We start from the raw sequence: 14,174 nt of genomic DNA, 5'->3' as shown, positions 1-14,174 counted from the left end.
GGCTGCATAGTTTTAGATGGAATCTCTGTGGTGTGTGTGTGTGTGTGTGTGTGTGTGTGTGTGTGTGTGTGTGTGTGTGTGTGTGTGTGTGTGTGTGTGTGTGTGTGTGTGTGTGTGTGTGTGTGTGTGTGTGAGAGTGTGCTGGATTCTCCGGCATGTGAAAGAGATTGAGTTTCATAAGATCTGGTCGTTAATTCGCCAGTTTATCTCGACGCAGAGCTCTGGACTAAATTTGAGTGCAATACACGGTTCTCTCAGACACGCGTTATCGCTGCCGGCTTCTCCGTCCACCTCCTCCTTTTCTCCCCCCATCCTCCCCTCCGCACACCCCGACACACACACTCATCCTCCTGTGTCAAATACCTTCCAGTCAAAAAACACCCAATTCTGCTGGGTTATCAGCCTAATGCATCATCACTCCCTGATTCTCACGTTAGCCGAGCCAATCCACGCTCATCTGTTGCATTCATCGCCCCCGCCCCCTATTCAAAGTTGCACAGGTGCTTTCGAGAGCAGTTTGTCATATTTGCCTCGACAAAAACAAGACATCACTTTGATTCAAGGCATCACTTTGGATCAGGGGGAAGCGTTGATGCTCCGCAGCTGCTGCAGACGTAATGGACCGAGAAGAGCCGTGCCAGGTCTGGTTTCAAACCGCGCTGACGGTTTATGTTGGCCCCTGATCAGGATCCAGAGTTCCCCTTCAGAAACGTTTTCACACAGCGTTGTTTTCAACTTCTCCCTCGCTTAGCACACATATGTATTTGAATAAAAGTGTCACAGCCTGGATAACATTTATTTGGCAAATATTTGATGGCATTACAAGTTTGTTTGTGTTTGTAGTTTATATGAGAGGGTTTTATTCCAGTCAGAAAAAAACCCCAAAACCTACAAGCTCATAGTGCCACCTTGTGGTAGGATTCAATAGTTTGATCACACTTTTACCCGGATGATGTGTTGCAAACATTATTTAAACACACTATATGGCCAAAAGTATAAGGACACTTACTGTTGTGTGCATTTGGCCTGGGGTCATTTATTGTAGTTGTTGGGAAACGTTCATACGACTGCAAACAGTTGTATATTCTTGTGCTTTTGAAGACGACTTTCTACCTTTTTCAACATGAACGCTCTTGGTGCTGGATGCTGAATGGGATCAAATTCCTGCAGCCAGGTTCTAAAATCTTGTAGTACACCTCCCTAGAAGAGTGGAGGCTGTTGCAGCAGCAGAACAAAGCCCATCGTTTTAGAATGACACGTTCAACAATCACATATGGGTGGAATGTTCGGATGTCCGCATACTTTTGGCCATGTAGTGCACGTCACAGTTCTAGAGATCACGTAGGAACTCTACAGTTTGAATGTACTGATCTCTACAGGAAAATACAAAGCAAACATTAGCACATTGATTGAACACATACTAGTTATTAGTTACATACACAATTTGTTAAATATTAAAAATAAAAAACATACATATGTTACAGTTGCCACTACATTCACAGAATAGCTAAATATGCCTTAACTTCTCAGTTTGATGTCCTACCGTCCTGGTGGTCGTTGGTGCGTCACAGTGAACATTTTGTTGAATTTGTTTTTGCTAAATTATATTTGCATGGCAATGCCAATCGCACATCATCCTTTTCACAACAGCCACATTTGCTTCTCGTTTTTTTCTCCAGGGTTTTAGATTTAGGACAGAAATGCCTTTCATAGCCAACTGTCAATGGCATCTGACTGTCAGATGTCTGAGCATCATTGAATGCACCATTCCAGGGCTTTCAAAACAGTTTGTGCTGGCGACTGGCAAAAAAGGCACCAGTATGTTTTTGTGATACCTGCAGTGGGTCAATCACACATCGAGTCTCAACACCTGTACGTTAAACATATTAATGCGGTTCACAGGAAACCGCAGCTAGTCATTGGGTTTCGTCCCTCAAAACAGGTGCTTACAGTACACGCTTCCTCTCTGTGCAGTTCTCAGCTCCAGTCCCGCACTCTCTAGTCTCTTGAGTTACCTCCTCTGGTTACTGAGACGTGCCGATGTCGTCGTAGTCGTCCTCAGATGGAGAGTCTTGGTCGGGGCTCACGGGAGAGTAGACGGGGCCGTCGTCTTCGTCACCTGATGATTACACAATGACAGCGATCAGCAAATGTTACAGGTCTCATTTTTACACAAGCGTAATATCTGTTTGGTGACATTTACTTGAACTCTGCAGGTCGGTCGTTTTCGCCGGGTAAAGTTGACCTTTGCTGTCGACGAGCTTTGAAGGGTCAAAGGCATGGTTGACGACAGATGACTGGGCAGGTCCTGAATCTGTCATTTGTGAGCGCACACAGGGAATACATCTTCTGTGTCATCTATCTTGTGAAAGCTTTTGAACAGTTTCAGGTTGGCTTTCTACTTTCACATCCTCCCACCTCTAAGTCATGGGTGTGTTTTTCTTGACTCTACGCTGCAAACACCCACAGATTTAGTTTAGGGAAGGACTGCATGTACAAAAAGATGAATCTTACATTTAAAAATCTAAATTAGTATCAATACAAAATGACTACTAGTAGTAATGTAAATCTTGAAGGAATAGTTCAGTTAATTAACTTTCCAGGGAAGAGTTACAAGAGATGACTGGCACGGACCTCATGTCATGTATGCAAATATGAAGCAACAGTTCGCCGCCAGTTAGCTCAGCTTAGCATGTAGCGTAGCGTATAGTAATATATACAGTATATACATATGCTGTATATGTAAACAGGGGGAAACAGCTGGCCTGGTTCTGTCCATAGTTAACAAAATACACCTGCTAGCTGTAGCTTGATATTTTGCATACAGACATGAGGTATTGATCTTCTCATCTCAATGCCACTCAAAGCCACTACTCCTGTAGTGTGACATTAATGGCAGACATAATAAAGGTGTGAATATTCTAGCCACTATTTAGAATGTTGAACACAGTCCCTTAGTTGTTTTTTCATGGTAACTTAGTTGAAGGGAAGCATGAATGGGACTGACCTGGGGTGACCAGGACGTAGCCGTTGTCTGTGTTTTCGTAGCATTCCCCAGAGGAGGTGCTGGAGGTGCCGAATGAGTCCACTGAGATCTTTGACACTCTGGCATATGGAGCCTCTGCGGGGCCGCCATTGCAGCCCGTAAAGACTCCCATCGCTTCCTCTGTGGGTTCAGGAGCTGGAAAATAAAAATTTGAATATAACACTAATAATCATAATAAAAAAAAAAATAATAAAATGATTGAAAGGGATAATTTAGCTCTATGGTTAAAACAATGCCCAGAGGTTAAATACATTTTTGCTGACTAAAACAGAAACAAAACGTTTCTTACATTGTCCGACACTGACATATTAACAGGAGTTTGAGCTTATTGGAGTCCATAAGTATAAAATAGGTATATTAAGGCACAGTTGAAACAGCTCCCCAGATAATGTGAGACAAAGTTAGGACCTATTACAACTTTTGAAAACAGATATAAATACTTTTTATTTGAAAGAGAGGTGGATTCATTTCCTAATTATTTTAGTAAAAATCTAACTTTTTGTGTAATGAGTACTACTGTATTTGCTATAGTTAAATATGTGTGGCATCATTCAATTGTCACTTCTTTTCTTTGTGTGTGTGTTTGTGAATATTTCGTGTGTGTTATAAAAACCAAAACAAACCAATATCAACTCAAAATATTTCTTTGATTTCCTGTTAAATAAAAGGTTCAATTGAACGAAAATCAGATTCATGAAACAAATTATTCATCCTCAGGGGAAAGTTGGTTACTATTACTATCATATATAAGCATAAAGAAATATAGGAAACATGTAAATAAATGACTATGTGAAAGGTAAATTATGTTCATAATACATCAAAATAAAAAAACACGAATAATAGGTTCAGAAAGTCGCAGTCATTATAAAAACTCCCTCTCCGTGTCTAAATCCTCTTCCCTACTGCTGATCAGGTATGACTGTGTGTATTTGAGATCTGCAAAGTGTTGCTGTGTTTCTGTGGCATCCTTGCAGACGAACAGTGACTCACGTTCCTCGCAGAGGCTGTCGAGACCTGAGGGCCTCATCAAAGGGTTCACGTCGGCTCTGTACCGCTGAGAATCTGGATACCAAACGATGCACACGTTTTAATCACAAGCCATCCTGCAAACAATCGGTGCAAACAGCAAACATTGATCTGCAAAGACTGCGCGCACACACACGCACACACACACACGCACAGGGCAGAGCAGCTTCAACTGCAAAATGCAGCAACACAGCGAGAGAAGATCTTAACAGAGGCGAAGACAGAGCAGCACACAGGGATGAATACAAAAGGAAATAAAAGAAAGTATCTCACTCCGAAAGGTTGATAAAGGGACAGACGGCTCATTGCTTGGCTCATACTGCTCATAGTCTGTATCTACTGACGTGCTGTCAACGCTACTAAGCTGGGTCCAAAAATACCTGGGATTGGAGGGGACTTTTTGAGACAAACACACAACAAAAACAGGACTTGGTGAAATGACTTTCTCACTACGATGCATCTATATAAATACATATATATGTGTACGGTATTAAGAAAGAAATGTCTAAGTTGTGTTCGTATCCAAGGGATAGTCTTTTATTGGTCGTATTTATCAAATGTTCAGCCACTGACCTTCTGTTTGCAGTGGGTTGGGAGTGACCTTAACGAGGTCGACGGCACCTTGGTAGCTGTTGTGATGATGTTCGGAGGTCGGTCGTGAGCTGTTGCGAGTCTGCTGGAGCAAGACAGCTGTGGACACAGTAACCAAGGATGAAGCCAAGTGTTGGCTTCTCTAACTGGTGCTGTCGGGTCAGAAGAATACTGAAGAGATGGGGTCAAATTACCGGTAGATGTGCTGTGCTTTGAGAAACATTAATACGGTCTGTTGTTGTTTGTCGTGGAGATTTAGGATCCTCTAAGACTTTTTTAAGACAAAAAAATACTCTTCTTTGAATAATAGTATGCGTCTGTATCTGGGTTTTTTCCCACAGAAAAGCCAATAAACTGCTAATTTTGTTTATATAAAGTTGTATATATAATATGTGTACAATTACAAATGAAAAAAGATTGAAGAAAATATAAAGGCATTCAGAATTGATTTAAAAAAGAAAAAGAACTATTCTACCACCCAAATGAAGGAAATGAAGGTAGAAATGTCTGTAGCATTAGAAAGTATACTGAAGAAACGTTGTGCAACCATTTACTTCAATCTCATGAAGACAACAAGATATCTGGAACTGAGGCCACATAATAATCAAATCCCGTATATGATTTCACTGATTTAGCTCACAACTTATCCTCGACATTCTAGGAATGATTGTAAATCACGTGTAGAGAAATTAAAAATCACAACGTGACTGTAGTAAAGAGTAGTAAAGAGTAGTAACACTGTAGTAACACAACAAGGGAGGAGAACCGACCGTGTCGTCTTCTGTAATGGCAGCACAGCACCGAGTTTGTGACGAGAACCACGAGGAGAAGAGCCAGAGCGATGGTGCCGATGAGCTCTGGAAGCCGTAAGTGGAAGCCTTCAGCACCAACGACTGAGGTTGCTCCTTTCGGCATTAACACAAAGAAAAAAAGAAGACACACATCATTCTTGTTCTTTCTGGCGGTTTATGTAAGAGTCACATAAGTGTTTGTCTGAACGTCACACTGAGACATATTGCGTTGTCCTACTTATCCTCCTAAATAGGTGAAAGGATATTTTAAGTAACATTTATTAACATCATGTGACATCTGTCTATTTTAAATAAGATAAAAAGATCAAATATTTACCAGTCGTCCACCTGGTCAATACAGTCGCATTAGTTGTGGTGGCTGTGGTGGCTGTGGTGGCTGCAGGAAACCCGAGGGAACCTGCAGGACAACAACATCATATTTTAAGTTCAACACAATCTGGATATGAGCGGACAAATCAAGAGAAGAAATGATTCACCTGTTTTATTTACATATACGCAGAATGAGCTCAACATGAATTTAATAATAATAATAATGTATTTTATTTGTAACGCACTTTTCATTTTTTTTTTTAAATCTCAGAGTGCCATTTACATAGTTCTATTCGAACGATATGATTCTGTGAATACTGAACCTACAGGGGTACTGACTAAATTCATTATTTTTGGATTTTACACCATAAATGTGTCAATCTTGGAATTTAGCTTTGATGAAAACATAATTTAAGAGGCATCTGTAAATCACCAGCTATTTATTGATTGACAAAAAAGTCAAATATTGAAATGAGAATATCATTTTACACAAGAGCTCTAAATTGGCTGGTTACAAAAGGAAATAATTTGTATTAAATTAATAAAACACATGTTGACAGCTGCTTTTGATTCCTGTACAAGCAGAAAAGTAAATGATAAATGTAATGTCGCTTTCACATCTGCCGTTCCCTGTGTATTACTGTGTCTAAGCCAAGACATCAGGTCTTGCTGCCTTATACGAAGCCGATTCAACAAAACCTGTGTTATTGTTGATGTTGGAGAAAACGTACCTCGTGAACAAACACTGCGTCACTCACCATTACAGATGACCCCAGATGCCTTTGAGGTCTTGCACAGCTGCATATGGTTGACGAACTCCGTGCACTGCCACAGACTCTGCATGTTTGGATGGCATTGATAGTACCACAGCGGCCCGTCGTTGAGGGCGAGAGAAGGACGAAATTGGGTGAACTTCTGCAGCTCGGCACCGCACCGCAGCATGGAGCACACCATGGAGGCCATGTTCTTGTTCCAGCAGTTATCACACACAGTACCCCAGCTGCCATTGCGGTGGACCTCCACTTTACCAGAGCAACGGTCCAGACCTCCCGTCAGTCTGACTGCTCTCATCTCTGCAGACACAAACTCTCAGTCTCACGTGGTGGTCAGTGCTGATTAGCAAATGTTAGGATGCTTACCTTACACTGAGATGTTGAACATGGTAAACATTAGTGTTAGCTATAGCGTTGCTTGCTAAACGCTGGTGTTGGCCATTAGCTCAAAGCACCTCTATGCCCAAGAACAGCCTCACAGAGCTGCTAGCATGGCTGTGCACTCTTGGTTCTGTTGTGCATGGACTTTTTTAAGTTTCCATCCAAGGTCAACCTTGAAGTGTTCAACCACAGGAAGCTAGTAACTTTCTCATTATAATTGTATTTTTCTGTATGAGAATTATTTTTTAACTCGACCTGAGCATACGACCCCAGCGTCCTCTTTGTGTCCGCAGTCGGGGTCGTCCTGTGCGGCCGGACAGGCCCACAGGTTCTCCTCTCTACCGGTACACTTCAGCTCGTCCAGGTGGACCGGTCCTCTGCCCGGGGGGAAGGAGCCGCCCTGTCCCGTCACACTGAGGGCGTAACCGCAGCCGAGCTGGCCGCACACCACGTCAGCGTCTCGCAGGTCCCACTGGTCATCGCACACGGTGCCCCACCTCCCGTCTCTCCACAGCTCCACCCGCCCAGCACAGCGGTCTTCCCCTCCTGCCAGCCGCACAGCCTGGTGGCCTGAAGGAGGACAAGATCATGCTGTCAACTTCTGCTACTGTTTATGATGAAGGGCTGAGGAAGCCTGGGAAATAGTTTTATGGCACTTTATTTGACAAGATTTAAAGCAATTGAACAAAAGTAGAGAGACTGAATTGAAATTCTTCTAAAATAAGTACATTTATCTATCTTTTATCAGTCCATCAGTCTATCAGTTTATCAATTTAAAGGGCCATTAGTAGCCTCATCAATGCAGGAATCAATAGAAAATAGATTGATTGATTCACTACTTGCATTAGAATAGCATCTGCCTGGACTGATAACCGAGAGAGGCTTTATTTATTTAGCCGATTTATGTTATTATGTCTAGGGGGTCTTATAGGCACACATAAGAACACACTCTTTTGCAGTGGTGAAAGAAGTAGTGTCAGATCGTTTTCTTAGCAGTAAAAGGAAAGTAAAAGTACAGTATAAAAAATACTGTAGTAATACAAGTAAAAGTCATCTATTCAAAATGTTACTTAAGTGAAAGTACATACGCTATACCAAAAGTAAAAGCAATCACTATGCAGAACGGTCTAATTATTTAAATGATATACAGTATTATGCAGTGTATTGTGTGGAACTCTCGGGTTGGGTGGGCTTGACTACAACACTGCTGTTGTGTAGTGCAGTGATTCTCAACTGGTGGGTCGTGACCCAAAAGTGGGCCACGGACCCGTTTTCAGTGGGTCGCGGGCCTTTGCCTGACAAAAAAAATAAAAAGAATTGTGATTTTATTTTGAAGGGCATTTTTTTATGTAGCGGAATTATTCCAGCATTTACGGGACTTGTTCAGCGGTGCAGGAAAAACACCGACCAACACATCACGTGATGAAGCTCAGCCAATCGAATATGAGTATTCTGACAAGTTCCCTGACTTGAGTGAGATGTACACACACCGTGACACACTGGGAGAGACGAGGATATATGAGCAGAGCAGGACTGTTTATTGAGGTGTGAGTCGTGAAAGTCAAATCATAGGACGATCTCCAAAAGAGAGAAATGGCCAGAGAGACCAGTGTCATTAGACTCTGACTGGACATTCTTCAAATACTAATTTCTCTTTTTAGAAGATGAGAAAAATATAATATTGTGGCTTTTTCATTTCATCCTGAATGGACTGAGTTTAAAGCTGCAGGACAATTCAGTGAAAATTATTTTTCTAAATAGAATTTTGTTTCGTAATTTATTTTTTAATCCAGCCGTTATTTTACTTTAAATGAGAAGAACATTTATTTATGTATTTCTATGTATTATTTATAATTCATCCAGTTAAATTTGAAAAATTAGATTAATATTTGTTAAAATACATTTGATGTGTACTTTCTTTATTTGATTTGACAGTTGTTTACTACACAGAGACGTTACTACTACTAGACTTCTTGAAATTATATGTATTATATATATATAGATAATTTGGGTAGTGGGTCCCGGCTTGTCATTAATGGGTGATGGTGGGTCCCGCAGCCAGACCAGTTCAGAACCACTGGTGTAGTGTAATACAAAATATTACATCATCATTTATTAGTTGAATTATATTTTGTATTCATTTGTATAAATAAATGTAGTGAAGTAAAAAGTAGAATATTGGCTTCCAAAATAAAGTGGAGTATAAAAGTAAAGTAATGTGTAACAGGTTTGCCAAGTATAGTGGACTAAAGAACTTAAAAAAAAAAAATAGGCCTACATAGCTGAATTCACAAGTAAATGTAACGATATTTTTTTATAATGGAAAATAAAAATCAAGATTATTTTGATCACAATCCTATAATCTGCATAACATATACTATTAAATTAAAAATATAAATTACAAAACTCTTACCACAAATTGCTTCAGCAATCAGGATGCAGTTAGCGCCTCCACTCTGTGAACAGTTCCGCAAACGACCGTCTCGGTACAAACAGTCGCGAAAGCAGGTGGCATTGGAAGGTGATTTGGTTTTGTTCACATGATAGATGCTGCCGCAGTCCAGATCCTGACACATCTGTTCAACGAGCACATCTGTAGAGTCCGCTGACAATGCCGCCACATCACTGCTTCTGTTTCCACGCATCCTCAGCGTAAAGCGGCATTTACCAGCAAGTTTGTGAATGTAAGGGTCACCTGAGGACACAGAAGCAGAAACACAAAATGACTGATGTGGTGATTATTCCAGTAAAACTCAAAAGTAGAAATGATTGTTCTCTTATTGTGGTCAGTTTCTCAATACTTTCAGACTTCCCTCCTCTGTCTGTCTTCTACAGACGTAACATCTTTAACAATGTGTCACAAATGTATAGTTTTGTTTCTTTAAAAGCTTAGTTATTTCCCAAAACAGCTGGGCACTGTAGTTTTTTCGGAAACTTTACTCAAACAGGAGGAAATAGTGCATTTGTTGAGAACTGTTTTCAACTGCGTATTAATGCACGTTTGGTTTTCTTGTTATTCCAGCACCAGGATGGTGTATGCAGGATTGGCCGGGTAGTTACTTTCACTGGCAGTGACCTCCACACAGGCCACCCAACACACCACATTAAACACATCGAACCACATGTACTGATCGAGAAGTTTCTCGTTTAAAGAGCAACCATTTGACCAAATGTCAATTATTTCAAGTTTATTCTCGTGGATCAGAGCAGTGTGGGTGGAAGGAGACCACATCCTGAGCCCACCGCGATCTAATTCTCTTCATTCTAATCTTTCAAATTAGTTTTAACTTCCGCAACATCTGTGTATGTAACACTTGAAGGTATTTGTTGTTGGAAAAAAGGGTTTTCCAAATGAAAATGATACACATTAAAACTTCAAATCAAAGACAACTTCTTTACCTAAAGAAGCTGAAGTATTTCCTTTGAAACACATTGCCAAATCTACAATACTGTTGCTCGGGTTTTTGAATATAAAATACGCTCTCAGTAGCAGAGGGTTTATTTTCCATGTAAAATGTATTATGTTAATTGCTTATAGATAAATAGATACATTTCTACCATTTCCTTTTACTGACAGTAATGAAACATCTAAATATTCTATAAACTATTCACAATTTGAAAATGTAATAGTCTATGTGCCTGAGTACTTTTGGCCCAATTACTGATGGTGTAAGGTTGTAATGAACCTGGCTAATTCAAACATACTGTTTAATACTATCTGCATTCATTTAGCAACAGTTTGTGAGTGAGATTTTCCAAATGTGATTCTCAGTTGTAATACATTTACAACATTGTATATTATTTTCTGGTGGCTCAGTGGTTGACACACACAGGTCTCACCAACAATGGCGCTGGTGTGATTCTGGCCAGAACCTAGTTTACACAGCCCTCTCTCTCCCCCACACAATTTTGTTCATTTTTACTGTCACACTTACCTTCATATTTATTGTAATCTTTAAATCTGTCAACGGCTCTAAATATGGCAATGGCTGAGCAGGTGGCTAACCGGCTAACGTTGCTAACAGTGCAAACAAGGGCAAAGTTCTGGCAGCGCGAACAGTGTTTTACTTGAGGGGGAACCGGAGGGTGGCTGCTATGCTTCCGCGACGCCGTCCGGTTGGAGCTGGTTGGGACGGTTTTATCGCTTCTTTATCATCTGTAACCGCCGTGTGAGACCAGTGTAAAGTGGCCGCTCCGAAGCTAGCCAGTGGGGTAGGCCGCGGGGCGTGCACTAACTACCATGCGCGTAAAGCACGCGCGGCCTGCCCGGCTACTTCAACAGAGAACTCGAATTACCAGACAGGGACTCTGTGTTGTTCTTGACTCTGAATGTAAAGTGTATTGGACTGAAAGGTTTCTGCCACAGAAATGTGTGACTGAGGGTGTGCAGCTGCACAGCAACGACCAGCAGCAAAGCTCGCTTGCTGAGTTGCATGCGTGGGAGAGACAGCTTTGCTATAACCCCAAGTTTGATTTGCATCTGCAAAGTTCACCGACATGATGCGTTTCACAAGCAGGTTAACCCACATCCTGTGACAATAAGAAGAAGAATATTTATATTCTCTTTGCATTAAGTGTTTATTTTGGTTGTGGACAAAAAAGTGTTACAAACAATTATTTATAACTGTGTTTGTTTGTTTGTGTCAGAGAGAGACAGAAAAATGTAGCTTACTGTTGTTTTCCTCTTGTGTTCTCCCTCTTGTCACCCGGACATCAGCACGCTCTATTTGAGTGGATGAGTTTTGCAACGCTGAAATGCAGATGGGAAAAGACTCATTACCTTTCACTGTCAGTATCAATGTGAGCATCAAGCCTGTAATAGCCACACACCATGTGTTTACCACAGGACCTTTGATGAATAACCGCTTGACCAAATGTCTGACTTTTGTCTTTCAGCAAGTGGATGGAGTGCAATATGGTAAGAGGTCCGAGACCAGATCACCAATATATTATCTCCGGTGTGTGGGATCTTCCACATTTATCTTCTTCTTCTTTCAATACTTAACTTTATGTTTTCCACTCCCTGTGACTGAATCTGAAGCACCAATAGGTTGAAATGATTCACAGGTTTATTTGTCACACACACATGCCCTGCCACTGAAATACAAGTCTCAGTTATCAATCACCTGCACCCAGAATGCACATCTGTAAAATTAGATCACTTTGAAATGAGAGGTATAAAACACTATCCATAAGATACAGGGTTTGCTCTTTGTTGTGCACATCAATAGAAGAGTTAGAGGAATGCAATTCCAATATACTGTATAGTGTACAGTATCTTCAGTTAGTAATTGTGTCTGACACTGTTAAGAGTATATGAGAATAAAAAAAACACATTGCATTTGTGTTCATCATTTTTATTTACAGCGTGCTACAAATGAAAATGCCAAAGACTCTGGATGACTTTGTTTTATATTTAGCACATACGTGTGCAGTTGGCATGTGGGGGAAAAACAATTTTTTTGGTGTTTTGTGTGTTTATATCGTTTTGAATGAAGTGTTTCCAAGAGATGCAAGATGTTTTTGTTTTTGTATGTCTGTTTTTGTGTGTAGAGTTTCGACAAAAAGAGGGCCCTAGTTTTAGTTTTTCAAAATAAACTGTATGTGTAGTGAAATACAATTTAGCATGCTCCTAAGGCTGCCATAAAAAATGGTTGAAAATTAGGATTTAACAAGTGAAATATAAAAAATTAAATTCAAAATCAATCTGTTTCAGTTTTAATCTTTTTTGAATAATTTGAACCTCCACACCATCTCTTATTTTACTTCAAAACATTTTCTAAGACTTTTGTAGACTTCAAACGTACAAAGAAATAAATAAGAGCAAATATAAATGGACCAAAGATATGTACAGAACCTACTGCTTTTCTTCTGAAATACACAAAATAAGGAAAAGCCAACTTCACAATACTTTAGTTTTGTGTAGTTTGCAGTGTGTTTCTTTGTCCATGTCAAATGTATAGTGCAACTCGTGACACAAATCAGAAAAAAAAGGTTTTTGAAAAGAGACAATACCAGCCTCTGCGACAACAACTTTCACTTACTACATATTTCAGTTGTTTATGACTAAATTGTAACATGTTTATGCGCTGCTAGTGTTAACACATTAGGAAAAATCATATTAAATATAAATATAATTTCATATACCCAAAATAAATCTAACGTCGCTGTTACAGACGGTTTCACTCCATACCTCAGAGCAGAACTAACAGTTTGTGAATCATTTTTACATATCAAGTTTATGAATGTATAAAACTGTATACAATACCTTGACACAGACAGCTCAGTTGCACAATTAAAACCAGCTTCATGTTGTCGACAGAGAGCGGGAAACAGCTTCTATTGTCTCTTTTATGCTGAGCCAGTTGACACTAAGTGCGGCTTCCTCTCGTGTTCCCTCTGTATTTGATAGACAGAACTTCCCATTTACCACAGGGCATCATCACAGGAAGTGAAGCCCGCTGCTTTGTCACTGATAAATTATCAGGACTCAACCATATTCATGATGCTGAAGCCTATTACACAATAAGCACATTGTGCTGATAATTTATCTTCAGAGGGATCATAGGGCAGTATTTATAGTTATAGTTATATTGAAATTACTTATGGTGTACAGATGTTTTTGTAGGTAATATGACATAAAAATGAATTTTAATGATGCTAAATATTCTCTTGTGTGTTTGATGATGAATGTATAACTAAATTATATGATCAGCATAATACGTGATGTCATGTAAACAGTCAGGGAATCATACTACAGTGCTAGGATATAAAGAAAATAATTTGAGCTACAAAAGGTTTCACATGAAGTATGTAGTATATGGCATTATATTGTATACATTTCGGATTTGCACGTTATTTGCACAATATTGTTATCTTCCACTTTTTATATTTGCACTCTTTATATTTGCACTCTTTATATTTGCACTCTTAAGTTCCAACTTTGTATTGCAACTGCTGGACAGCAATTTCCCACGGGATGAATAAAGTTGAATCTTGTTTTATATACCTGCATTTCACCAGAGGGGGGCGACAAAACCTCCAGTCCGTGGTGGTGCACATTTATTGCCAAAATGTTGAGTACCATCTCATGGTAAAACTGATTAGTCTGTTAACGGACGGGTTTATATTTCTTGTTTTATTTAAATGACAAAACATAGTATATTTTTCTGGAAAAAAACATGTATCTGCATAAACATATTTGCATCTGTATTAAATAAAAATGAATATATTTGT

General features: G+C 39.8%; 1 protein-coding gene across 1 annotated transcript; it reads right to left on the bottom strand.

The window, feature by feature from the left end:
• Nucleotides 1-1,981: 1,981 nt before the first annotated feature.
• Nucleotides 1,982-13,281, bottom strand: LOC306791117 (T-cell differentiation antigen CD6-like). The gene is made up of 13 exons (XM_079287743.1): nt 13,207-13,281; nt 11,611-11,688; nt 9,352-9,633; nt 7,194-7,508; nt 6,543-6,857; nt 5,792-5,872; nt 5,434-5,568; nt 4,646-4,762; nt 4,346-4,468; nt 4,037-4,108; nt 3,008-3,181; nt 2,204-2,314; nt 1,982-2,119 (listed from the first exon to the last, which is right to left on the bottom strand). The coding sequence occupies exons 1-13, from the start codon at nt 13,247-13,249 to the stop codon at nt 2,025-2,027; spliced, it is 1,941 nt and encodes a 646-aa protein (XP_079143869.1). The 5' UTR covers nt 13,250-13,281; the 3' UTR covers nt 1,982-2,024.
• Between the last annotated feature and the right edge of the window lie 893 nt (nt 13,282-14,174).

Source organism: Melanostigma gelatinosum (genome assembly GCF_949748355.1).
Source record: "Melanostigma gelatinosum genome assembly, chromosome: 17".
NCBI lineage: Eukaryota > Metazoa > Chordata > Actinopteri > Perciformes > Zoarcidae > Melanostigma > Melanostigma gelatinosum.
The sequence above is the reverse complement of the archived record's forward strand: the minus strand, read 5'-3'. Positions and strand labels throughout refer to the sequence as shown.